The sequence below is a fragment of the Sclerotinia sclerotiorum genome, genomic scaffold (genome assembly GCF_000146945.2).
Source record: "Sclerotinia sclerotiorum 1980 UF-70 scaffold_2 genomic scaffold, whole genome shotgun sequence".
In the NCBI taxonomy this organism is placed as follows: Eukaryota; Fungi; Ascomycota; class Leotiomycetes; order Helotiales; family Sclerotiniaceae; genus Sclerotinia; species Sclerotinia sclerotiorum.
Genome location: NW_001820834.1, coordinates 2,455,933 through 2,482,250, shown reverse-complemented (window position 1 = coordinate 2,482,250; position 26,318 = coordinate 2,455,933). Strand labels below are relative to the sequence as shown.

Genomic DNA, 26,318 nt, shown 5'->3' with positions numbered 1-26,318 from the left:
GCATAAATTCAAATGAAATACAAAGTTTAGATTAGCATATAGAACTACTATATGTAAGATGCAGGGGAATCCAGATGTGTGATTGATATGATACACAACAACGAATAAAATGATTCGCTCGACATATCTCCATCCGATGAAAACTTCCGTCCCCGCACTCCTCGTGCAGATCCTGATAAAAGCAACATCAATGCCTCGACCCCTCTTCCAACTACCGGCAGAACACCTATCCACCTGATGAATGTTTCAAATCTCAATCATCTTTCATCTCCCGACTAACTTCTGTCTGTATCTTGCATCCTTTTCAAATTCACCAAATTTATAGATCATCCAAGAACCCAACCAACCAACCAGTCAATTTCCCTGTGCACAATGCATACATCCTATTTATCTGATATCGGATCGCATGATGAATTTGGTCATAACCCGTTATTGTATCCCGTTGTACTGCAGCGATATGCATGGTTACATTATGCATTTGCTGTTGTGATCATTATCCACGTTCTCGTCATGCACCTATCATCCTTCTTCGATTTTGAGGCCTGAAGGTTGTATATTGAGTGTTGGATGTTGTATCGTATTATAGGTGCAGAACGTAATGTCGAGGCAAGAGAATTATAGGAACCGTTGGAATGAGGGACGAAGCTGAGAGTTTGAGTGGAAGTTTTGTTGTGGAAGTTTAATCCCGGCGGGAATGCTCGGTTAATTCTCCGTTTGTATTCGGAGTGCAATAGAACTTCGAGCCCATTCATTTTCAAATAATTTTAGAGGTAACGTGGTTTATCATCGAGTGGCCCATATCATCGAGTGGCCCACTTTCACCTCAATTTACACCTGTCTCTTTCAACACGCGTTTTATCAACAACCTATAATGAATTCGAATAATCAAGAAGCTCGTATACTCCTTGCTATCGAAGTTATTCATAAAGATAAAAAATTAAGCATTCGAAAGGCTGCTATGCTCTATAATATTCCTCGTACGACTCTTCGACATAGAATGGAAGGTTTACCTCTTCGTACAGAAACTCGAGCGAATCGTCATAAGATTACAGAATTAGAAGAAGAGGTGATTGTTCAATATATACTCGATATGGATTTAAGAGGATTTCCACCTAAACTAAAGAATGTGGAAGATATGGCGAATGATATTCTCGAATCGAGGGGTGCGAAACGCGTTGGGAAGCTCTAGGCGCATCGATTCGTAAAGCGTCGAATCGAATTAAAGACGCGTTTTAGTCGTGTTTATGACTTTCAAAGAGCTCTCTGTGAGGATCCTAAGCTTCTTGAAGAGTGGTTTCGACTAGTTGCGAATATGCGAGCGAAATACGGCATTTTGGACGGAGATTTCTACAATTTCGACGAAACAGGCTTTATGATGGGGATTATATGTGCAGCAATGGTAGTAACTAGTGCTGAACGAAATGGCAGAAGCAAGACAGTACAGCCAGGCAATCGAGAATGGGCTACAGCAATAATATGCGGAAATGGAGAGGGTGAAACTATTCCCCCATTTCTAGTAGTTCAAGGACAAGTTCATCTCTCCAATTGGTACACCGAAACGAATCTTCCTGCGGAATGGGCTATTAAACCTACATCTAATGGGTGGACGAATAATGAGACGGGTTTAGAATGGTTGAAACACTTCGACAAGCATACTAAGAATCGAAGAAAGGGCAAATATCGAATGTTGGTACTGGATGGGCATGAAAGCCACGAATCAGTAGCTTTTCAAGCATACTGCAAAGAGAACGATATTATATGTTTACGTTTACCACCGCATTCAAGTCATTTAACTCAACCACTTGATGTTGGCTGTTTTAGCAATCTAAAACGTTCATATGGTGGTCAAATTGATGGATTTATCAAGGCACATATCAATCATATTTCGAAGATTGAATTCTTTATAGCTTTTAAAGCTGCATACGAGGAATCAATCACTTCTCAGAATATGAAATCAGGATTCCGAGGAACAGGTTTAATCCCATTTAATCCTGAAGCTGTACTCTCGAAATTAGATATTCGAATTCGCACACCTACCCCCCCCTCTTTCGACCTAGATCAATGGATCTCTCAAACCCCTCGCAACCCAACTGAAGCTCTTTCTCAATCAACATTAGTTAAATCTCGAATAACTCGTCATCAAGCAAGCTCTCCTACACCTATATTCGAGACTGTACTAGCTCTAGCTAAGGGTACAGAGAGATTAGCTCATGAAAACACACTTTTAAATACAGAGATTCGTACACTTCGGACAGCAAATGAAGCATTAAGCAAGCGTCGACGCGCGAAAAAAACCCAATTACGTCAAGGAGGAGTGCTCACTGGACAAGAGGCTCTTGATATATTATCTCAGCAAGAGGTTGATATTCAGATTCAACGCGATGAGCGTCAAAAAGGGGGGAATTCTAATGGGGAAGCATCTTCTAATCGATGTTGTAGTAAATGCGGAAAGACAGGACATAATGCAAGAACCTGTCAAAATAATGTAATAGATCCTAGATTATTAGATTCTTAATAGTTTCAATCAATTGATTCAATTGTTGTTGAATAATATGGGTTTGAAAGTGTAAATTGAGGTGAAAGTGGGCCACTCGATGATATGGGCCACTCGATGATAAACCACGTTATTCGAATTTTGAACAACAGAATTTTTCATATCATCAAATTCTTGTATCGGAACATAAACAGAACCAAATTTATATCATATCATAATTCTATTGAATTAAACCACAACACCACACAATTCTCCATCCTGATACCCTACAAACAGTCTATATCTATAATACGCCGTCGCAATGCCCAACTAAAAAATACTACAAAACTAACAAATCCATCATCCGCTTCTATCCACCCACCATCCTTAATCTCCAACTTCCACACTCTCCAAGTAATAAAATAATCAAGCACTCCACTGTCTCATCCACAACTCCATCCAATCTTGAGTAACCGGACCCAACTTTCCCAACGTCTCACTCTTGTCTACCGTCTTCTCCGTTTCCAAAACTGCCAATGGAAATCCATTTGTTATGCCCTCGTAGAACTCTAACAATTTGATTCCGCGGTTCTCCTTGATTTCTCCACGTTCGGCGGATGCTCGAAGTCTGGCTACCCATTCGGACCATTCAACAATTTCACATTCGGAACCGATGTCCTTGACAAGGACGGGGTATATTTGTGACCATTCTATGCTTCTAGGGTTGACGAGATGGAAAAATGGAGTAGAAGGGTACTCGGTGAAGTGTTTGGAAGGGTTGGTGAGATCGGCGAGGTCAAGGATGATGTTTGAGAGAACGTCGACTGGAACCCAATCGATGCGATTCATGACTGCCAAGTTCGTAGGTACACATTTCATATATTGTGATGTAGAAACGATCTAATTTGAAATAGATTAGTATCGTGTCTTTTTGGTGGCTAGGTTAGAACTTACAGTAGGGAACCACTCCTGGATATTCCATCTACCCTTCTCCTTCCGAACAGGACCTGATACTTGACCAACACGTAGCACCTGGGTACGAACACCACTAACCTTCTGGGCTTCAGCCACGAGGCGTTCGGATATGAGTTTCGAGGAACCATAACCCATAGCTGCCGAATTCCAATCCTCAATAATGGACTCCGGAATTGCGTTCTCCCAGTTAATTCCTTGTGTGACACCAATGGAAGAAATGAAAGATAAAACAGCGTTATGTTTGCTTTGAGCTGCAAAGTCGATGAGATTGCGTACTCCTCTGATGTGAGGCTCGAAGGAAGCCAGACTCAAGTTGAAGTCAACTTGCCATTGATTATGAATAATATGAGTGACGTTACTCAAGAGCTCATCGTATTTCTCCTGGTCGAGACCAAAATGTGGTTGCGACATATCTGTTCTGAAAAATCGAACCTTGCTGAAATCTGTTTTGAGGCCGTGACTCTCACTCGCCCCTCTTTGTCTTTCCTCGCCATTAACAGCACGATTAAGAGCGTAGACTCTATAGATGTGAGGCAATGCCACCAAATCATCGAGCATGTAACTACCCATAGAACCGGTACTTCCTGTCAAAATAACAGAAATCTTAGTGGTCGGATCCTCAGCGGCATTTTCTGAGGTTCTAGATGGTAAATCCTTGACATATTTTTCAAACATTTGCTGTCTTTCATCAAAATCTGTTCTTGAAGCATCGCCTTCATTGTCTGATGGGTTAGCAAGCTTGTAAAGAACCGATGCCAGAGATTTCACAGTCGGATTATTATAAATCGTGCTGGCTTGTAACTTCTCGGACTCCACATTGTCCTTCTTCAATGCTGATCGCAATTGTCGCAAAAGAGTAAAAACAAGCAAAGAATCAAATGATCCGCTCGCAAAAACATCCTCATCGACATCGAGATCCTTCAGATTAGCTACCTTGACGACTAAAACCTTCAACGTGAGAGTCAACGATTCCAAAGAATCAGTTTCGAGGCTACTGTCATCACCAGCTTCTGCGCTGGAGAAGAGCTCTTCGACTTCCGAGTCGTAGAGCTTGACTGTTGCCACACGTTGAACGGTACCCTTTCCGGCGCGCAGGAATGGCTTTTCGGGTTTAGCAAAAATCACAAAGCCATCTTTGATTTGTGCATGAGATGGCGAATCCTTGTTTGCGGCATCGATGAAAGGTTGAATACGAGTAATCAAATCCTGTTTTTTCTCTTCAGTTACTTCCACCGAATCAGCCAACTCAATAATAACAGCAGGTTGGAAGCGGGCCTGGCCGACAACTATTGCTGAGCGTACATCGGGGTGTTCATTGATGGTCTGTTCTATTGTGATAGGATTTAGCTTCTCGCCATTGGAAAACACAATGATATCATCTGATCTACCCCGGTAGGCCCAAAGATCTGGTTTTGTGGGATTTTTTTCATATAAATCTTTTGTGGAGATCTCGTTGAGCTCAGGGAAGGTGTGGAACAACCCTTGCCACTTTTGCAATTTTGGATTCCGTATCATAAACATCTCATAGAGGCCGTCGCTTGTCTCGACAAATTTAAGCCCATTGTTGGGGTGGAATTTAAAGTATCTCCAATCCTCTCTTCCTGTCTGAATGAGTGCGAATAGGGAAGCTTCTGTGCTTCCAATGAAATTGAGAAGAGTTGTGAATTTTGCAAGGATATCTCCAGCCTTTTGCCCAAGTGGTCCACCACCAAAGCCAATAAACTTGATATTTTTCCTTTGAATCCATTGTAGGCTCGAGGGAGAGAATGCCAACTCTTCCACTGTTGATGGAGCAAGCATCAAGCCATCAACGCCGGCATGTTCCATCATGTCGTCTACTAGATTGGAAGTTATTGGAGCTGACGGTAATGCCTGTACGATATTGAGCCCGTAATACAATGTGCTGACCAGGTTCATGTAAAAACCAGCGGCATGGAAAGGTGGAAAAGTTGAAAATTGTCTACTTCCTTGCCATACATGCAAGTGAAGTTGTTCTCCGTCTGTACACGGTGCCAACCGATTGGCATCCAAGCACGCAATTAAAGCGTTTTTTATGACAATAGGTTTAGGAAGACCTGTTGATCCAGATGTGTGCAGGACGAGAGCAGGTTCAGTAGATGCCTCTGCCCACGTTTTATCATAGGCATAGTGTGGAACCGGGGTCTCGTCGAGAAAGAAATTGAGCTCTGGACAATCGAGAACGGTCATAGAGTGGACCTCGAGTACTTCGCCGATATTTCCAGTACCTTGACTGGGTAGTAACCAAATGTTACACTCGGCTTGTTTTATGACATTGAGATGTCCCTCGATACTGTTCCGGGGAGAATTGAGAAGAATCTTATAACCAGTTTTCATGAGTGCCAAGGGGAGGATTTGATATCTCATATCCGCTTTAGAATAGTTAGCGCACAGCCTCAAGATGGTCGCATAAGAGTTTAGACTGACTAGGACCAACATATCCTACTGTTGGAAAGTTATTCCCCTTTCCGAGCGACTTTTCAATCCACCAAGCGGCCCTGTTAACCGCATTGGCGAGACGCTTGCTTGATATATCAACGAAGCCATCTACCGCCTTTGTAGTTTTCGCCAATGAAAATATGATACGATCAGGATTGTCTGTAGCTTCTTCGTCGACCACGTTGGGCAGCAATCGCTCTCCATAAACTGGAGCTTGTCTTTGAACTGAGCCCATAGTTATGCGGTAAGGTATAATGAGTTAAGTGATGAATTGGTAAATTTTGCAAAGTTTTTGATTGTGATCAGGAGTAGTGTTGAAGTCTATTGCAAGCTGTGGGAAAATGATATGATGATATGCTGCTGCTGCTGCTGCTGATGATGATGATGATGAAGGAAAAGAAAGATCGAGGCACTTGAGGTTGAGAGGAGGATAAACCTTTTATATGAATAAATTCTCTGATCTTTGGTGTAGTACATGTCCTTATATCACATATCACTAAGATATTCTAGTCCAAACCCTCATTCGACCAATCAGAATGGCTAGCAGCGAGTGTTATTGGCGGAATTGTGAATGATGCCGTCCGAAGCTTAATTGATTGCCCACTCCGACTCAACGCCCAAATATCCATATTTTAGAGCTTAAAAAAAGTATCCATATGCGGAGATCTCGGAAGTGTTTCTGTGTCTGTAAACGCCCGGTTCCCCATACAAATTGGAAACTTTGCATCTATTTCATGGATGAGCGACGACATCCTCCTTGCATCAACACCCACAGCTACCAGAGATTGGAAGTTCATGTTCGATATTTGGTGGTTGTGCACATCGGCCGATCGGATAAGTCGGAAGTTACGAAATGATAACCGGTTAAGATGTCAAGATCTTAACTTCACGACAACAACGGGTCATCGGGCGGCTTTCTCATAAGAACCGCCCTCGAGGACATGCCGCTCGTCACAAATGTATAATCAACTCACCGCTCAACGATCTTTCTTAAAGCAGTTAGCATCAGCCTTGACAGTGATGATGTGGGCCGAGAAGATCATGAAGGTTCTATGGGTGGGGTGTGTCAAAAGGATGTTTGCCGATTTACCCTCTACCCTCAATACCCTCAGCAGGTACCATACCATACCTACCTACCCTACCTAGTACAAACTGAGCTACTTATGTGTGTTTCGGCAGGTATGAGAGCCGCGCTTGGATAACGATGTGATCGTTGCAAAGTTATTCCGAAGCACTAAACACTAAGCAGTGAGCATCACAGTTCAACACGCAATCAGAAGACCGTGTTGTTGTTGTTGCTAAGAAAAGTGGATCGATCAATCAGTATCGCATCCAGACAATTGGATCAAAAATAAAGTTTATTATATATTGCCAAACCGAAAAGATACTAATCTAGGAAAAGCTTGATTCACGTGATATGCCTAATGAACTCTGTTGGCTTCTAAATTTATGATGCCTGTTGTGACCTTACGTACCCGTTTTAAGGTTTGATAACTCAAGGAACTTTCTGTGGACCATAGTTCGATGTTCTAGCTTTCGCTCGTTGATGTAACCCCCACATGTCTGCAACCTCAAGGCTTGAATTCTCTTCTTTTTCTCCTTCATAATGCCTCGAATGGTTGTTGATGACAAATCTCCCAGTTGAGTGCTACAACTTGCAACCGCCCAACAAAACGATCTTCTACCAGCCCCTGAAGATTGATCGATGATCGTTCCGTCACAAATATTGAGCAATTTTGGGCGACGTCATGTAGGTGGTTCGATCGGAAGATGAAGAATATGGATGATGCATGTACATCACTATTCTTTCGGCTCTTCTTCTACATGAACATGGATGCCGGTAGAAGGAAGACGATGAAGAATCAATATGAGCGGGTAAGGGATGTCAAGAGCGGAAAGGTCGGGAATAGACTTGTCAACAACCGCATGCTAAATATCGATGCATATCTCATGATTCATCTCTGAAACATGAGCATATTGACGCAATATGATCATGATTCTCAGAGAAGCTTTTTACGGGAGCAGCCGCGTCATTCCGGAATCATCTATTTTGAGTTAGCATGCATACATTTGATGTCTCTGATAATTTGGAACAAATGGCATTTGATTCACAAACTACTCGGTAGATCTTGTACCAGCAAATGCCGCTTCGCCGCCACTAATCCCGCTCATTATCCCTTAGATATCATTGCCGTTACAACCGAGAACGCGCTTCAAACCAGAGAAGGCTTCTTTTTGATCCCTAATGCTGCAGCATGATCCTTTTTCTTTTTTACAACCCGTTTGAAGCTCGGAGGTGGCATCGCTAATGCCTCCTCTTTAGTAATCTTTGGTGCTGGTCCTGCACCCGCGTCATCAGTATCATCCTCTATGATCTCCTCCATAGCCTCTTGTCTTCTCAGAAAAGCCCTTCGGGCTGCCTCTTCGTCCTCCCTTTCTTGCCTTTCCCGTTCTAAATCAACATTTTCTCGAGTCACTGTGACTTCCGTTCCATCCTTCCCGACTCGTTCATTCCTTGCGTTTCTTGTGCGAATCTCATCCAATGCATCAGCGACAGCCATTTCAGTTTTTGCCTCTGCGGTTTTATCTTCTAACTCCTGCATCGCATCTCGCTCTTGTTCTTCTCTTTCCAAACGATCCAATCTCTCTTCATCACTCTCTTGAAGACCTCCTCCATTCACACGCCATGGTTCCGTATTCCGTTTCGCGCCACGCTCACATTGATAATCCATATTTTTGGGATCTGTCTTGAATGTAATTTCGCCGGAACATCTCGTACATTTGATGTAAAATCTATAAATGGAAATAGCCAGGTACTTTTCCTCTGTAGTTTCTTTGCGCGCATTAAATTTTCGACCTTTGTAAATATATTCTCCACATGCAGTACATTTCATGGGAAACGGTGCCATCAAACGGACTGTCTGTACTTTTGGACCTGCTTGTTTCGGAGCGCGCGACCGAACAATCTTCGAAGGATCAAAATCGGGTGGATAATATTTGGTGAGAACTTTTCGTTCAGACATCTTTAATTAAGTTGCTGTGATGAATCTTATTATGATCGTAGTTTTGAATTTGCAGATGTCCAAGTGATTGAGGATGATGAAGTTGGGTGAGTGGAAACAATTAGTGGATAATGGATAATAGAGAGAGAGAGACGAGGCGACGAAGTTATTTTGGTTCACTAGGTAGTCCAGCGTGGTACAATCTTGTGCAACATTTGTGCAACATTTGTGCAAATTATGCAAGATCAAAGTCTTTATCGCCCTAGCCTCGTGCCATAGCTCAAACTGATAACCATAAAATATCTCAGCCTCGCGTCACCCCACGCAACTACCTCTCCATGAAAACAAACAATAAACCTAAACTTCTCTCACTTTGTGTACTCGAGTAGGCTTTTTGACATTGATTGTTGTATCTCTTGGGATTAATTATATAGGCACAACTCATCATATAAGAAAGATATGGAGAAATTCTTGAGAGATTGGCGACAAGATGCTATGAATAAACACCAATACGACTCGGCAATTTTCATTGGAGATAAATTGCTAGCAATAACAAGTACAATCATTCCGATGCTCCTCCTGGTCAATCGTTGGTTCTAATTACTTTATAGAGAGCGATAAAGATGCCTTTTGGCTTGCCCAAGTTCATTTCTCCACCGGAAACTATACCAGGGCCCAAAGCTTTCTCACTAAGCAAGACCTAATAGCTCGAAACCCTTCCTGTCGGTATCTTGCAAGCCATTGTCTAATAAAACAATCAAGATTTGAGGAAGCCTTGAGTATACTTGGCGAAAAGAATCCTACACATTTAATATCAACGACTGGTCATAACAGAAAGAAGTTACAACATACGAGAGGGCATGCCCGGAATGGATCAACAACACAGAGTGGTCGGCACAGGCAGGACGAGATAGCCAAGGATGAAGCCGCAAATATTAAATTCGAAGCTGCAATGTGCTTTCTACGAGGGCTTTGTTATGCCAAACAAAATGCTTTCGATAGGGCGAAAGAGTGTTATAAGGATGCGGTACGAATAGATGTACAGTGCTTTGAAGCATTTGAGCAGCTCATGAAGAATTGTTTGATGTCTCCAGAAGAAGAATGGCAATTCTTGGAATCTTTGGATTTCGATACTATTTCCGTTACCGACGATACTTCATCCTCTCAAGAGGCAGCCGAATTTACAAAAATGCTTTATACTACTCGACTTTCGAAATACAAGAATCCGGCGGCTTTTACAACAGCGACGGAAACGCTATCAACACATTACAATCTTGCTACAAATCCTGATCTTTTATTGTCAAAGGCGGATTTATTTTTCACACAATGCAGGTTCAAAGATGCTTTAGCCATTACAAATTCTATTCTTGAGGAGGACAAGTATAACTTTAGTATATATCCTTTACATCTGGCATGTCTGTACGAACTACAGCTTAAGAATGCCCTTTTCTTAGTGAGTAAAGTGATCTTTTATCTCTCCGAAATACTTGGAAATTTCCAATTTCTTATTCGCAACTCAACAGATGGCTCTTGTTTGGGACCATGCAAAGGTTTTGGCAGAACAGCCTGGCCTCTACGAGAACGTTCAAATGATAAATGTATGTCAGATCAAAAATGCTAATATGTTATTGACAGGTATCACACGACCTAGCAGATAACCATCCAGAAGAGCCATGTACTTGGTTAGCTGTGGGTATATATTATTTGGCTATAAACAAAGTCGCTGAAGCTCGACGTTATTTCAGCAAAGCAAGTATGATGGATCCTCATTTTGGACCTGCTTGGATCGGATTCGCCCACACGTTCGCAGCAGAAGGTGAACATGATCAAGCAATCTCGGCATACTCGACAGCTGCACGACTTTTTATGGGTACTCATCTGCCTCAACTATTTCTAGGCATGCAAAATCACATGTTAAACAACATGACCCTAGCCGATGAATTCTTAAAAACAGCATACGAATTATGTAAGACCGATCCATTACTCCTTAATGAAATGGGAGTAGTATTTTACCACCAAGAACGACTCCAGGATGCTGTTTTAATACTAAGGAAAGCTCTTGAAATTGCGGAGGAAATTGATAGTGATCCACAAGCTTGGATATCCACTCGTTCAAACCTCGGACATGCATATAGACGTCTCCATCAGTGGGATGCCGCATTGATAGAATTTGATGAGGTGCTTCGACAAGGTGGAAAAGATCCAGCTATTTTTTGCGCGAAGGGTTTGGTGTTGATGGAGCAGAGGAAACCTTTTGAAGCGGTTTTGATGTTCCATGAAGCACTTGCTATTTCACCTCAGGATGCAATTGCGACGGAATTGCTCAATAAGGCATTGGAGGAAACTGCGGTTCATGGGATTAATGGAAGTAGGATTTTTGATGAGGAGGAAGATGAAATTGAGAGGGAGTTATCGTTGAGAAAGGACGAGGTTTTGGCTAGTTTAAAACTTAATAAAGTGAAAGGGAAGGGCAAATCGAGGAGTAGAGTGGTGGTTAATGAAGTTAATTTGATGGATGTTAGTGATGGGGATTAGGGTTTGAATTGTCAAGATCTGTTCAAAGGCCAAGACTTAGAATTGGGATAGGTGGGAATGATGAGGAATTTGAGCTGGGATACTTTTTGCGTTTTATGCATCTGGTGGAGGTTCTATTTATCCTCTGAGGGCGTATAATGGTGGGAAGAAAAGCAAATCGGGAGAATAGGAGGATAAATGGGTAATAATGGGTAAAGAATGCATTGTGAATGGCGTATAGCATATAGCATTTAGAATTTACCTACCTATTCGCTAATAAGAAATGATTTAACGTGGTTTATCAGTATGTGCACCATATCAGCATGTGCACCACTTTTACCTCAATTATTATCTTTCCACTTCAATACGCGATTTATCAACAATCTATAATACAATCGAATAATAAAGAAGCTCAAATACTCTTAGCTATCGAAGCTATTCGAAAAGATAAAAAATTAAGCATTCGGAAGACTGCAAAGCTATATAATATATCGCATACAACACTTATCCGCAGAATGAATGATTTAATCCCTCATATGGAATTTCGACCAAAAAGCCATAATTTGACTGATTTGGAAGAGGAAGTACTTATTCAATATATACTCGATATGGACAAGAGAGGGTTTAGTCCTCGAATAAATGATGTGGAAGATATGATGAATTATATACTCGAAACGTAGGGTGTGAAGAAGGTTGGAAAGCTCTAAGCTTATCGCTTTGTGAAACGATATATAGAATTAAAAATGTGTTTTAATCGCGTTTATGATTTTCAAAGAGCTTTCTGCGAAGATTCAGAGCTTATTGAAAGATGGTTTCGATTGGTATCGAATATATAGGCCAAATACAGTATTCTGAATTACAATTTCTACAACTTCGATGAGACAGGTTTTATGATAGAACAAATATCATCATATATAGTAGTTACTAAAGCTGATCGATATGGAAGAAGCAAAGCTATACAATCAAACAATCGGGAATGGGCTACAGCGATTATTTGTGTTGATGGAGAAGGTCACAATATACCTTCGTTTTTTGTGTGAACGAAGTGAATGACTCCAATTCAATTACTACTGTAATAAAGAACTAAGCGAACGCGAAAGAGACTAGCTCTTTTAGTAAGTCTATATAAGACTTACTACTTTCAATATGTAGCTAGCTCTTTAGACAGAATACAATTAGACATACAGGACCTACGTAATCCGTGGGTGCTACGTCTTCCGTATCCTTCTCGTACCAACATTTTTGATAGTAAAAGGCGAATACCATCTCTCAAATTGGTATACCGAAGGCGATTTACCATACGATTGGCTTATTAAACCTACTATCAATGGATGGACAGATAATGAGACAGGTCTTGAATAGATTAAGCACTTCAACAAACATACTGAAAGTAGGAAAGTGGATATATATCGAATGCTAGTGCTTAATAGATATAAAAATCATAAATCACCAGCATTTCAGGAATACTATAAGGAACACAATATTATATTACTTAGTTTACTATCTCACTCTTCGCATTTAACTCAATCACTTGATATCAGTTATTTTGGTCCTTTAAAGCGTTCATATAATCGACAAATCGAGAACTTTATCAAGGTATATATCACTCATATTATCAAAACTAAGTTCTTTCAAACCTTTAAAGCTACATATATCGAAGCAATATCTATATCAAATGGTAAAGCTGGGTTCCGCGGAGCTGGGCTAATCCCATTTAATCCGGAAATTGTACTTTCAAAGCTAGATATTCGAATAAGAACTTCATCAAATAGATCAATATCAGCCGATCCTGATATATGGCAATCTCAAATATCTCATAATCCAATTGAAGCTCTCTCTCAATCTACTTTAGTGAAAAGTCGTATTGCTCGGCATCAAGGGAGCTCACCTACTCCAATATTTGAAACAGTTGCAGCTTTAGCTAAGGGTACAGAGCTTCTAGCTTATACAAATACGCTTTTAATTGTTGAGATTCATAATCTTTATAAAGCAAATGAAGTATTTAGTAAACATTAAAGAGTTAAAAAAGCTTTAATACGAAAAGGAGGAGCACTTTCAGTAGGGAATAGGCATAATATATTAGAGCAAGAGAATGTAGATTATCAGATACAATACGACGAATATACAAATGATGATTCTTCAACGAGAAGGCAAGCTACTATACGACGATGTAGCAAATGCGGTAGTACTTCATATAATGCACGAACTTGTCAATTAGATCCAGCATTAATTGATCCTTAGATTGTGTATAATTTAATTCTATTTTATAATGTTGTTGTAATTTTATTTTAATTGAAAGATAATAATTGAGGTAAAAGTGGTGCACATGCTGATATGGTGCACATGCTGATAAACCACGTTATTGATGAGTGTTTATGTAAGAATTATATTGAGAAGATTTGTGCGTGTATTGTTATAAATTTGAGTGTCAGTGTGATGGAATAATGGTGGGTAGATAGAAGTAATCTATAATTGTAAATAGATAGATAAGTCTCATCTTTTTATCTAACGCCAGGATTGGAGTTAAATTGTAGATTTACTTATTATTTGATGTTTATTAACATCTATCCTCTCCTTTTTCTTATCCCCGTCCTTTCTTAGCCTTCTATCTCACCAAGGACCCTTCTTTATTTCCTGTCTTCACCACAAATACCTCTAGCACCCTAACAACCTTCCCCCCTCGAAGTTTTTCCACCAAATTCCAAATGCAATACTCTCCTTCTCTAATTAATCCTGGTCCTATGTACGGAATCTGGACCAACTGTCGTTCTCCCTGATTTTCTGGTGCGTGATATAAGTGATCTGCTATCCGATGCAATAATTACTCCAAATACTATTTATTTTTTTCTTCGTGGAGGGAAATTGAGTTGTGATTTTTGTAAGGGGGTTCTTTTTCATTGATAATTTTTTCCTTTTGAAGAGGGAGGTGCAAGGGTTTTGGGGATGTGTATGTATGTGATATAAATCTTCTGTTCTGAAGTGGATTTTAAGGTGGGAGCTATACACATAGATATATACATATGAATTCAATATATTGTTTTCTTTTTACTTTTTCTTTTATTATAAGATCTTATATCTATATATCTGATTTTTCGATTCCAAAGGATAATTGCCATACAAAAAGGAAACTTTCCACATCTAGCAAACGTTCAATTTAATAATTATATCCATAAATGACAACATATGAAGAACCCCCTATTCCAAAACAACAACAGCTGAATAGCACAAAGCCATCGCCATACCCAAAGTAAGATACGATATTTTCATATACCTACGAAGATATTAGAAAACACGGAGGATTTGAAGTTACTTAGCAGGGACCAATGAGAAGGTTGAGAAAAGGGCTTCCAAGAATTATTAATACCGAGCATTAGCATGTAGCCCTGTGGAGATGATCATGAAGAGATAAGCTTTAGGATTTTGGAGATTGAAGGAGATTAATGATTGTGGGTGGAAGAGGGGAGGAGGATTGGGAGGATATGGGTGTGATAGTGTTTGAGATTGGTGGTGTGGTGGTGTTGGGGAATAGGAGTCTTGAAGTGGGAAATTAACATGATTTGGCTGGGTTGAAGATATATTGAGATCGCAAACATTCATTCCCTGAGGTTTTGTGAGCTTGTCTTTTTAACTTTTTGGTGCAAGCACACCTCACCTGGCGGGAAGTATGCAACTTTGTATAAATGAAATCCCGTAACGTTTCGACCAGTGAAGACGGCAAAAGCCACACTTATAGAGCTTTAGGTTTTCTGCACAAGCATAACTTAACTTACAAGTAAGTATAATTACGAGTTTGCACAATATCATATCTCGCAAAGTTTCGACCATGGTAGAAACACAGCAAATCCACATTTAACCAACTATCTCATTGCATAATCGTGGTACTTACTGTAATGGCGGAAGTACTCACCCCCTCATTCAAAGTATACTTCCCGAGTCATTCATGCTAAATGAGAACAGACGATTTGGCAACTAAAAGACGCAGTATATGCAATACGACGAGGAAATATCCTTCTTCGCCACAACCGTATATGAATACGAAAGGTATCAAGCATGAAATGTTTCGACATCTCAACACACAGACACTTTTATTCTCCAATTCCATGATCAGCTGGAAATATTCGACGGTAAGGGAAAGTCTGGATCTTGCCACCGGATGAACAGAAGGAATGCATGAATAAAGGTACTCGAATAAAAGCTTCAATTTGACTAAATCTATCCACTCATCTACGTAGGTAACTCCAGGCCTTCAACTTGAAGACTGCTAGTACTTGTGGCTGTGTGAACAGATGGTTATGCGACAATGAGGCTCGTGCAGTGGAAATATGGATTTTGTTTGTTTCAGCCTACGATGAATGTACGTATATGGTTAGAGTAAGAGATCTTACGATGATGGCCGACGATGATAACCCATTCTCCTGCCTAGAAGCCTGAACGACACCGGAAGGAATAGAAATGGCCATGGCCCCTCAGTGGGGAGCAAAAAATGCATTGAGAGCGTTTATCTTGATAACCAATGAAGGATCCATATCGATACCTAGCTATGTTATGTTATCTCGCAGGAACAGGATTGAAGGATTGAGGTCGCATCTGCTTCTTTATAATCGAGATATGACGATTTGTCCGTCTATGACCCCCAAGTACCGACCGCATGTGAATACAATCACCGAAATGTGCCTCTTCAACCGTGTCTCTCAACCGTGTCGAGACGTTGTGTGTTTCATCATCAGCTTAATCATGAGGAATGTGATCATCCAATCAATAAAAATAACAAGGGATAATTAATTGTACATGATCGACAGAATGTCCGAGGTAATAAGTAATGTTCGGACGAGCAAGCATCTTGGTAAACGAAACAACATTTCCACAAAGATGGAATTCCAGAAAAGGAAAAAATGTACGATATAATAATAGGTAACAATCTGATATTCGGTACATGATTCTTGGCGCCCAAAGATCGGGTCATTTATGGATCAGAGGATTCAAGGGCAATACTCGGGTAGCTGAAGCCTTGAAGTTTTTCCTTGCGTTGGTGGATAGATATTATGGATTCTCACACTGCGTGATGACTATGCGACCGTGGCGGCAACCTCACCACTTACAAGGAGAATTCAACACAAAAAAACACGATTGGATAGCCCCTGCCAAGATGTTTACTGCAGCTCTCTTGTGCGGGGAGTATTTTTGATAAAAAAGGGGGGTTATTCATAATCTTAGCGTGTATGCGGGACGATTGGCGTTTTTGACATTAAGGAAAATTTTGATGTTTCAAGGGTTTGGTTCTGCAGGAACAGGAATGGGAAGAGGAAAAGAAAATGATTTGTTTGGATGACTGCATTACTGTCATGTAATTGGGGTCTGGGGTCTGTAACGTCCATACGGTACGATCAAATCTGTTCGTTGGTCCTGACTGCAAACGGAACCATGGGATGATGATCGTATCGTTTATTCAATCCATAGATTCAATACAATGCAGACAATATCTAAGATGAACGAAACGATTCCATGATTGTAAGAACATTCACTGGTTGTGAGTTGGTTGATCTCCCTATGAATCAGAGAAAAATCATCTGGAATAACCTCATTCTTCAGATGATTTTCTACTTCTACGCACCGTGGATATCACTCCAGACCAATAAATCTGAAGATTCGTCTTTCCGGTGGCACAGTATGTACAGCATAGAGTTTCGCCATCAACCGAAGCAAGGTACACGAGCCTATCAATGCTATTTTCGCCCCTGCAGACTTTCAATCATTCAATGTCTGTGCGAAACCACATATCCATTGCCCCATCCATATGTGGACGCGTCTATCCACATCCATCCACATCCATCCTAAAATGTACGAGAGGGCAATGCTTCAGATGCATTTCTCTTCAATCACATAGCCACTTCAACTGGTCATGTCTTATGTGTAACCACATCTAGCTCTAGCCCTAGGAGAATCTTCCGTACAGGAGTGGAGTTGAGATCCTTAAGACCCTTGAACTTTGCAAAAAGGGCGTTTGTCGACAAAGTAGATGAAGGGTATGCGGGCAGACCATAGCCAATTAAGCCATGGTTTCCGACCTTCCTTGCTGCAGTTCCTATCCTTCTCTATTCACTTGGGTCGAGAAGCGCGTTCTTTTCATCCATGTCAATTTTATGTGAATCTTGATTGACACACAGACAGAGGAATATAAGATGGACAAGCCGTCCCACCATGAATTATCTCAACATCATTCTCTCAATTCACTCTCCGTCGAGCACTTGCATCTTCCTTCAAAGGCCGAAGCCTTTCGTCTTCCATTTCTTGGATTATTTTATTTTTCGTTTGTCTGCGACAATAGAAAATATTTTCAATACGTCTTACATTCCTTGAGATACTTTCAGTGAAAGAACGAATACCATTCCTTTATTGACACATTCAAGAACTATCGAATTTCTTGATCTCGAACAATCAATTCTTTGAATAGGTACGTGAAACAATTTTCAGTTTCTTGTTTTCATTGCGAATCTTCTTGTAATTCTGAAAGTCCTTTTATGATTTGATTTCATTTTGTCTTTGTTTTCCTATACGGTTGTTTTGTTGTTGTTATATGAGACAATAGAATTCGGTTATTACACATTTTAATGTGAATCTTCTTTCTCTATTGAAGTGTCATAGGAGAAGGTGAATAACACGAATAATCTCTTCGATTACTGTTCCTTTCTATTCATAACAATGAACAATCATTTCTTTACTGCTACGAATCTATTTTTCTATTGTGTTATTTCGAGAACAGTCAGCCCCCTCGAGAGATATAAACTCGACATTCCGACTGACCTCGACTTTTTTTTTCATTCCAGATTTCAACCACATCCATTTACTACACATACATAACGATCTTTCAAAATCACCAACGGTCTTTCAAAGTACACAAATAGTAAACACTATACAACAACCTACCACAAAGATTTTTCCGTCAGGCACGATTAAAATCTACGAACACTCATTCATCATGGTTTCCAAATCAATCGTCGTAGCATTTGCTCTCGCAGCCGTCAGCAATGCCCACATGATTATGACCAGTCCGGTACCATACGGAGTCGACACACTCAACAGCTCTCCCTTGGCCGCTGACGGATCCGACTTTCCATGTAAACAACGATCTGGAGTCTACGAAGTCACCACTCAAAACAGCATGGATCTCGGTGGTTCATACGATCTCGCATTCAAAGGTAGTGCCGTCCACGGAGGAGGATCTTGTCAAGTTTCCATCACCTACGACGAGAACCCAACTAAGGACAGTACATTCAAAGTGATTCACTCCATAATCGGTGGCTGCCCCATGCGCAACATCGCTGGAAACAACGGTGATAACGCCAACGCCATCGATCCAGATACATACAATTTCACGATTCCCACCACGCTCCCAGCAGGCAAAGCAACTCTCGCCTGGACCTGGTTCAACAAAATCGGCAATCGCGAAATGTACATGAACTGCGCGCCAGTCACTTTAAGCGGCGGTTCTAGCAAACGCCACGAGCTCATCGAACGCGACCAAGCAGCCTACAACGCTCTCCCCAACATGTTCGTCGCCAATATCGGAGACGGTTGTGGAACCGCCGATTCTTTGGATGTGGTTTTCCCTAACCCAGGTGATTCGGTTGAATTTGATGGTGGTGCTACTTCAACAGCTACTGCCGCCCCTACTGGTAATTGCGCTGCTGCTACAGGCAGTGCTACTTCTCCGAAGACTACTGGGGGGGCTGCCGCTGGAGGGGCTACTTCTCCCGTTTCGGTTGGTACTGCTCCGACTGTTTCAGTTGGTACAGCTCCTGCATCAAGTCCTACTTCTCTTCCAGGAGGTGTATTTGTCAACATTTCTAGCTTGAGTGGTAGCCCCGATGCTTCCGCAAGTTCTGCAACATCCGCAACTTCACCAGCTGAAGTCGTTCCTGCCGTCGCCACTACCGCCATCAGCGTCCCCACAGTCGCAACCTCTGCTCCCGCAGCAACAGGTACCGGAAGCTCTTCTTCTTCTTCTTCTTCATCCTCAACTACCCCCTCATCAGGAGCCCTCACAGGCGCTTGCACCAAAGACGGAATGTTCAACTGCATCTCCGGGACATCATTCCAACAATGTGCTAGCGGCATGTGGAGCGTAGTTCAAGAAATGGCCACCGGCACTACATGTAACGCCGGCCAAACCATGGATTTGAAGATTGCAAAGAGAAACGGAATGGGATTGATGCGACATGTTGTTCGAAGAGGATTAGGTGGGGAAATGTTTGTTTAATTCACTATACTTACTTTTGGTGATTTTCTCATTCTTTACCTACCTACCTACTCTCAAACTGATCTTTGAGATTTGAGATTTGAGATCGCAGGACGTTCTTGAATCGTGTGTGTTGAGTCGATTCGATTTGATTAGACATCTTTTTCTTTTCTTACCTTCTTTCTTCCTTGCTTTTTCCTGCAAATTTAGCATGATAGCATTTCCACACAAGCATAGCACATCACAGCGCGCATTGCATCCCTACTGAATTCTCACATTCATTCATCTTCTATTTCCATCATCAAATTGTTTACACTTTAAATTTGTACATACAATAACTACTTTTTTTCTTTCTACTTAACCTCTTCTTTTTTTCTCTCTATCTCTCGTGTTGTTCTCTTTCTTTCTACTTTCCGTTTCTTTTTCTTGTGATACTCACTACACTACTCTCTACACGCGCGCACACACACAATACAACAACGACAATAATGAATTTACGATATCATATGATATGATACAGTCCGGGTGGATGGAGGGAAAATCGTATTTTCTTTTTCCTTTTTCTTTGTGCTTTTCTTTCCTTTGGGTTTGGTGCATGGGTTGGTTGGGACTGGATGGTATGGACTGGGCTGACTGGACTGGAGTGGTGCATGGGCTTGGTGGTATGGGGAATATAAGAGATATGTAGATAAATCAATCACATAGATGACATAGATATGTTTCAGAATAACATGACAAGTTCCAAATCCAGACAAACAGATAGATAGACAGAATAAATACAAATACAGTGGATTTATATGAGATGTTAAGCAGAAAACACAAACTAGGAACCTGAAATAAAAATAATCTAATATAACGTAACTTATGGTGAACCGGGTCATATGGGGAACCGGGTCACAAAATTCAATTCTCTCTATGTGATCTTGTTCTACGAGCTACACATTCATCCAATTCCAACTCTAAATCACTTGAACTACTCTCTGGCTCTTCTTCTTCAGTCTCCTCTTCTAATTCTTCAATTGGACGTTTACGTGGTCGCCCTCGTGGCTTTTTCTCCTTCGGTTTTTCCTCCGCCTCACGTACCATTTTCAGTACTTCCTCACTACTAAAGACAAATTGACCTTGTAATTTGACTCTTTTGCCTTTAGTTCTCTTCTTTCGAGTCTCAATTACTTCCTGAGCATCAGCGAGCTGTTTCCGAAGTAGGGCTATCTCAGCATTTTGAGATTCTATAAGCCTAGTCATTCTCTTGGCATATCGACGAGTTGGTGATGTAAGAGAATCATTATCTGCTAGAGCTTTATTAAAGGTTTGATTTGCTTGCCTTAGCTCTGTCCCATCTGGAGGAGAGCTCCTGAGTATAGATAAGTCTAGATCTTGATTGGACATTCTCATTTGTGGAGTAGAAGATTGCTGGGAGGAGTTAAATGGTAATGAATCGAGTACTTTTCGTGGGGCAAAAGGTATTAAACCAGCTCCTCTTCAATCAGCTTTAATATTAGAAGAATTCAATGCTTTTTTTCTAATATTTTGAAAGAGTTCTACCCATTCAGCTCTTTGAATTCACTTTACACCAGCTCGAGAATATCAATCGACCTCTAAAGCATGATATCGTTTCATTGGCCCATACACCGCAATATCAAGTAATTGAAGCAAATGGGAGCAATGAGGAGGTAATATAAGTAAATCGATTTCCTTCTCTATACAGAAAGCAATAAAGCTGCCTGTAATATGATTTGAATGGCCATCCATGATCAAAAGTCGAGGTCGGTCACCTGACACTTTCTTGGATTCTGGTTCGAAAACCCTTTTTAGCCATTCTAATCCATGACTATTTGAGGTCCATCCATTCGTACTTGTAGAAAACTGCCAGCTTTGAGGCATGTCCTTTGGAATCCATGCAGAATTCGTATTCTGAGCCTTGAAAATGATCATAGGTAATAGAGCCTTTCCAATTGTATTGACATATTCAAATGCAGTTATCCATTCTTGCTTGCCAGCTGTAACTTTCCAATTCGATTTCTGAGTAGAATCGATTATAATACATGTACTTTGAGTACTTCCAACTCCAAATCCGGTTTCGTCCATATTATACATATCATCTAATTCATACTTTCGTTCAATAAGACATATATGAAACACATCAAACCAAGCCTAAATATTCTTCAGAGTTGCTACTTTAGCCCGATTAGACTTTAATTGATGTAAATAACATGTTTTAAGTTCTGGATGTCGTTTTTGGAATCTATAGATCCATTCGTGGCCTATAGGTGGAATTTCTGTCGAGGTAGGAATTCGAGATGACACGACCTGAACGCATCGAAGACGAATTTCGTCGGCTATTTCCTTCACCAACATAGGTATAGCAGGGAATCCAATGATGGTAAGTCGTGAAATCCATCGTACAAGAGTATTTTCTTCTGCGTTTGAAAGAATTTGAGCCATTTCGTAGGATTGAGTACATGATTTCCTTCCAGCGACCCTAGTTATAAGAGTTGACTTAGGAACTTCAAAATACTCTGCAGCCTTTCTAATTGATTTAAAGTCCTTCAATTGAAGTGCAATAATAGCATTCTGTATCTTCTCTTCAATTTGAGAAGGCGTAAGAGGTGATTCGGTATGCATAGCAAAATTTGTTGGGGTTTGAAGTCAGTGATGGGCTAAATGTGACCCGGTTCCCCATATGACCCGGTTCACCATAAGTTACGTTACTCGAGTTATATATTTCCTGGTAATCTAATGATTTCATGGATAATCTATCTCTTTATGATATAATATCAGTATATCACATCTCCAACCCTTCAGAGTTCAAAATCCACTATTTACTGTTAAGTTAATATTTATTCCTAACGTCATTTTTATATACTTCACATACTTTGTAATATCTATCCACCCATCTTACTAATCTATCTAATCCATCTATTTAATATATTCAAACTTTCTACCGAATTTCAACACATGATACGAGTATATAATCACTAACCGCCCATCCCAAATTTCTACCCCCACTCGGATGGACGGTAAATTTATAAGGAAGGATATTGAGGTTCTTGTAAGTCTTCCCTAGCAGAGAGGACTCACTTATGAAAGTCCTGGACTTTTCTGATGTGGGGTTTGAGAATCAGGTTAAATAGTTGATATCTTTTTGCAGGAGATGTATGAGAGACTTGGGTTTTGTGGAAAGAAGGTCATTTGTTTGCCGGGGTGGGTTGGTGGATAGTGGAAGAGGTGTTATGATGGGTATTGAAGTCTATTATCTGGTGGATTGGTTTGAAGGTAATTTGGGCCCGGGATGGTGGTCCAGAGTGTTGAGAGGGCTGAGAGATCTAGGCGTATAAATGTGAATCCGATATCATGCGCATATAGCAAATGCAAATCCATTTCCAAACTAAATCCCCAGCACATCAAGCGACTCAACCTCAAAACCCCCCACTATCTCACTTCTTCCCCTTCTTCCCCTCCCCCTTCTCCACCACAAACCCCCCCTTAACAAACGCATCCCTCGCCACGGCATTAATAACCGCAAACCTCCTCGCCCCCAACTTCTGCCCCCCATACCACCTCGTAACAACGACCATCACATTCCACAAATCCATCAACTGCATTAAATGCAACAATCTCCCTCCCGCCGCCGATTCCCCATCATCATCACAATCCTGATACGTAACCCCATGATCCGTTTTAATGCGCCAAGCTGTAATATTATGAGTTGCCGCGCGAACTTTCTTATCCGTCGAGAGAAGATGTTGTATATATTTGGAAGCGAGGGTAGGAGAAGAGACGGAAATGCAGCGAGCGATGAATGTAGATTTTAATTCTGTGGTTACGGAGGAGAGGATCCAGTTTGGGGTTTGTGCGAGGGAAATATCTTGATTTTGTTTTGGTTCTTCTTGTTTCCGTTCTAGGACTGGATATCCATTCTCTAACTCCTCGGAATTTCTCAATCCTTCTCCTTTTTCTTCTTCATATTCTTTATCTCCATCCATCGCATCACCTGTCCCAAAACCCCCCTCTACCTCTTCAATAACATCAAACAAACAAACCTCACCTACCCTCCACGTCCTCCCTACAACATCTCTCACAAACTCTACCAATCTCCCTGCATCCCCTTTCCTTGCATTTTCACCTGCATGCTGTGTTCCCAATATTACCGGTGGTACATCTGGATACGCGGCCGGAAATTGTATTCGTAGTGATGAATCTTGGTTTGGGAGTGAGAGAATGTATATTTCGTTTATTTCATTAGAGGGACCAGTTTCATGCGCGGAAACGAGGGTTGAGGGACCATAGATAGAGTTTATAGCTTCAATTTCGTTGAGGAGGTCTTCGCTCATTGTGGGTGCCCCTGGGTGCTGAGTTTGAGATTTGGAGGTGAGCTTGGAGGGGTTGATGATTACTAAGCGAGGGGTGGTAAATATTTTAGATGGTTTGGATAATTACCTACCTAGGTATTTTGAGCAATCGATTGTGATGGAATCGATTTAGGCCGGGGTTATGATAGGTAGTGGGTCATAAGACCTGAAAGGAAAGTCATCATTGGGACATTAACGTGAATAAGTATCTTCCTCATGCAAAATATATCTCTATCTTCCGCTCCAGTCTCAAAAATGCAAAAATAGGAAATATGTTCACCCCTTCATGCGGAACCACAACCGTAAATGAACAATGAGGTGGTAGGTTCCCAAATCGAGTTCCAAGACTTCTGACATCCCAAATCAACCAATAAAGTGTCGTTTATTCAATAGTACATTGAGACTTCGACTCCTGTTCTTTTGCAATCCTCTTTTTTTCCTCTAGAATCCATTCATCTTCTCTCTTCTTATCCGCTAACTCTTTTAATTCCTTTCCCATGTCCGTTTTAACGCCTCGTCCGCCGGTGGTATCTCCTTGATCTATGAATTCAACAATACTAATATCGCTTTTCGCAGTATTCGCGTCAACTTCTAAATTCCTAGATTAGTGAGGTCTTTCCCTTCGTTACAACGAGGGTTATTCACGAACCAGCATACTCCTCACTCTCATCTGCCCAATTCTTCAATTTCTCCTGTCTGAAGAAGGCGAAATCCCATTCTCCTTTCTCCAACTCATCCAAATCTGTAAACACATATGTTTGGGCTTCTTTCTCTTCTCCCGTTTCTACCGCTTCCCCCAGAATTGCACTGGGACCCTGTACATGTTCTTTATCTTTTGGAGTCAAGACCTTCACAGTGACAACCTTTCGCTCATATTGGGATCCCTCGAAATGATCCAGATTTCGCATGTTGGAGGGCGTAAGACCTGTGACATAAGTGCCACGAACTGTATGACCGGGCTCGTGAATGATGGCTGGATAGTCAGCGAAGCGGACGCGATGACGACAGTAGTCCGGAAGAAGGGCGGGTGTAATAGTTAGAGATATAGATGAATGCTTAGAAGAACCGTAAATAACGCGGTAAAGGACTTCGGGAGCCATCTATGTGCGAGTGAGTTAGTGATCGAAGGAAGAGGTCCTATAAAAGGATTCCCGAGGGATAGAGGGAGAGAGGGAAAAGGACTCACGAGAGTTCCATAGAAGAATGCATTGTATGTCTCAGGGATAGTTGGCTCTGTGACTTTAGTGTCCATTCTTGCTGCTGTTGATATTAAACCTGTGTATCTGTAGAAACAAAACTTGCTAAATATTGCTATCTCCTGCTTGATAGAGTATAGGTGGAATCGCCGAGATTGAAGAAGTGACGGAGATGCAAACTGTAGGGAATGAAAAGGAACCTAAGAAGATTGTAATATCCTACCGAACTTATAGGAAAAACTTAACTTTGAAATCACATCTCAAAAGAAGTTGTACCTTATGCAATTATTCTTTGTATGGAGGGATTGTATTTAGGCGCCGACAGTTGGAAGTATCCAGCATAGTGTAGAGTGAAGGGATGGGTATTACTGATAAAAAGAAGATAAGAAATTTGTATTAGTCATCGCAGGAAATGAGGGCTAGACTAATCCTTTTAAGGATTAGTGGGAAGTAGTACCGAGAATCCGGGGTTTTGTTACCTGTTTGAGGAAATTCGGAGAAATGAACGGTAACATCGTTATCAATATTGAAACATTATGTATTAGGTAATCTACCAGGCAGTATCGAAATCCAAGACGTTTGGAACTTCGAAATCATCATATGGAGAAAACGCTACAAACGATATTTAGCATCATCTAGATGGTGACTGGTACTCTGTTCTATTCCATTCTTGTCCTAGTCCTCTGCATTCGTCCAATCATTTACATGACAGATATACCCAAACTATCCATGACTCTGTTCCTCCTCAAAGTTTTACTAAGAAATGATTCAGGGAACTCTAAAGTTATCTAGTCTCACCTCCGTCTCTCAATCCTTTCCCTCTTTAGTCCTCCTTTCACGCACCAAAAATCTCCAAAGAGTCATTTCCTACTATATTTCGACGATCATTAGTGCTTCGTATTCTCTCTACTAAATCCCGTATCTCAATACAGGAATTCTAATACTAAGGTCAAGAATTTACTTCTTGGTCACCTATAAGCTCAAAGGCTATACGCATCTTAAATCACACTTACCATATTGACCTTGGCTAGTAACGGGTTTTTGCTATTTAGCTTCACAATAGTCCATTGACGGTTATGATCGAGTGCGAGCTAGGCCTGATCATAGAATTTT

General features: G+C 41.0%; 11 protein-coding genes across 11 annotated transcripts; 5 read left to right on the top strand and 6 right to left on the bottom strand.

Annotated features, from left to right (window-relative positions):
- Positions 1 to 871: 871 nt before the first annotated feature.
- Positions 872 to 2,515, top strand: SS1G_02021 (hypothetical protein; the record flags this gene model as incomplete). Its single annotated transcript, XM_001597775.1, has 2 exons — positions 872 to 1,163; positions 1,305 to 2,515. 2 exons carry the CDS (start codon positions 872 to 874, stop codon positions 2,513 to 2,515), a joined length of 1,503 nt encoding a protein of 500 aa, XP_001597825.1.
- A 384-nt stretch (positions 2,516 to 2,899) lies between these two features.
- Positions 2,900 to 6,140, bottom strand: SS1G_02020 (hypothetical protein; the record flags this gene model as incomplete). Its single annotated transcript, XM_001597774.1, has 3 exons — positions 2,900 to 3,373; positions 3,428 to 5,838; positions 5,894 to 6,140. The coding sequence occupies 3 exons, from the start codon at positions 6,138 to 6,140 to the stop codon at positions 2,900 to 2,902; spliced, it is 3,132 nt and encodes a 1,043-aa protein (XP_001597824.1).
- A 742-nt stretch (positions 6,141 to 6,882) lies between these two features.
- On the bottom strand, positions 6,883 to 7,510 carry SS1G_02019 (predicted protein; the record flags this gene model as incomplete). Its single annotated transcript, XM_001597773.1, has 3 exons — positions 6,883 to 6,955; positions 6,996 to 7,038; positions 7,381 to 7,510. 3 exons carry the CDS (start codon positions 7,508 to 7,510, stop codon positions 6,883 to 6,885), a joined length of 246 nt encoding a protein of 81 aa, XP_001597823.1.
- A 425-nt stretch (positions 7,511 to 7,935) lies between these two features.
- Positions 7,936 to 8,928, bottom strand: SS1G_02018 (hypothetical protein; the record flags this gene model as incomplete). The annotated part of the gene is made up of 2 exons (XM_001597772.1): positions 7,936 to 7,950; positions 8,182 to 8,928. The coding sequence occupies 2 exons, from the start codon at positions 8,926 to 8,928 to the stop codon at positions 7,936 to 7,938; spliced, it is 762 nt and encodes a 253-aa protein (XP_001597822.1).
- A 1,502-nt stretch (positions 8,929 to 10,430) lies between these two features.
- Positions 10,431 to 11,442, top strand: SS1G_02017 (hypothetical protein; the record flags this gene model as incomplete). The annotated part of the gene is made up of 2 exons (XM_001597771.1): positions 10,431 to 10,505; positions 10,543 to 11,442. 2 exons carry the CDS (start codon positions 10,431 to 10,433, stop codon positions 11,440 to 11,442), a joined length of 975 nt encoding a protein of 324 aa, XP_001597821.1.
- A 722-nt stretch (positions 11,443 to 12,164) lies between these two features.
- SS1G_02016 (hypothetical protein) lies at positions 12,165 to 13,437 on the top strand (the record flags this gene model as incomplete). Its single annotated transcript, XM_001597770.1, has 3 exons — positions 12,165 to 12,242; positions 12,601 to 12,772; positions 12,842 to 13,437. The coding sequence occupies 3 exons, from the start codon at positions 12,165 to 12,167 to the stop codon at positions 13,435 to 13,437; spliced, it is 846 nt and encodes a 281-aa protein (XP_001597820.1).
- Positions 13,438 to 15,311: 1,874 nt separating this feature from the next.
- SS1G_02015 (predicted protein) lies at positions 15,312 to 15,852 on the top strand (the record flags this gene model as incomplete). The annotated part of the gene is made up of 2 exons (XM_001597769.1): positions 15,312 to 15,341; positions 15,664 to 15,852. 2 exons carry the CDS (start codon positions 15,312 to 15,314, stop codon positions 15,850 to 15,852), a joined length of 219 nt encoding a protein of 72 aa, XP_001597819.1.
- A 2,545-nt stretch (positions 15,853 to 18,397) lies between these two features.
- SS1G_02014 (hypothetical protein) lies at positions 18,398 to 19,678 on the top strand (the record flags this gene model as incomplete). The annotated part of the gene is made up of 1 exon (XM_001597768.1): positions 18,398 to 19,678. The coding sequence occupies one exon, from the start codon at positions 18,398 to 18,400 to the stop codon at positions 19,676 to 19,678; it is 1,281 nt and encodes a 426-aa protein (XP_001597818.1).
- An 882-nt stretch (positions 19,679 to 20,560) lies between these two features.
- On the bottom strand, positions 20,561 to 21,745 carry SS1G_02013 (hypothetical protein; the record flags this gene model as incomplete). The annotated part of the gene is made up of 2 exons (XM_001597767.1): positions 20,561 to 21,137; positions 21,288 to 21,745. The coding sequence occupies 2 exons, from the start codon at positions 21,743 to 21,745 to the stop codon at positions 20,561 to 20,563; spliced, it is 1,035 nt and encodes a 344-aa protein (XP_001597817.1).
- A 1,349-nt stretch (positions 21,746 to 23,094) lies between these two features.
- Positions 23,095 to 23,991, bottom strand: SS1G_02012 (hypothetical protein; the record flags this gene model as incomplete). Its single annotated transcript, XM_001597766.1, has 1 exon — positions 23,095 to 23,991. One exon carries the CDS (start codon positions 23,989 to 23,991, stop codon positions 23,095 to 23,097), a length of 897 nt encoding a protein of 298 aa, XP_001597816.1.
- Positions 23,992 to 24,391: 400 nt separating this feature from the next.
- On the bottom strand, positions 24,392 to 25,261 carry SS1G_02011 (hypothetical protein; the record flags this gene model as incomplete). Its single annotated transcript, XM_001597765.1, has 3 exons — positions 24,392 to 24,600; positions 24,659 to 25,109; positions 25,196 to 25,261. The coding sequence occupies 3 exons, from the start codon at positions 25,259 to 25,261 to the stop codon at positions 24,392 to 24,394; spliced, it is 726 nt and encodes a 241-aa protein (XP_001597815.1).
- Between the last annotated feature and the right edge of the window lie 1,057 nt (positions 25,262 to 26,318).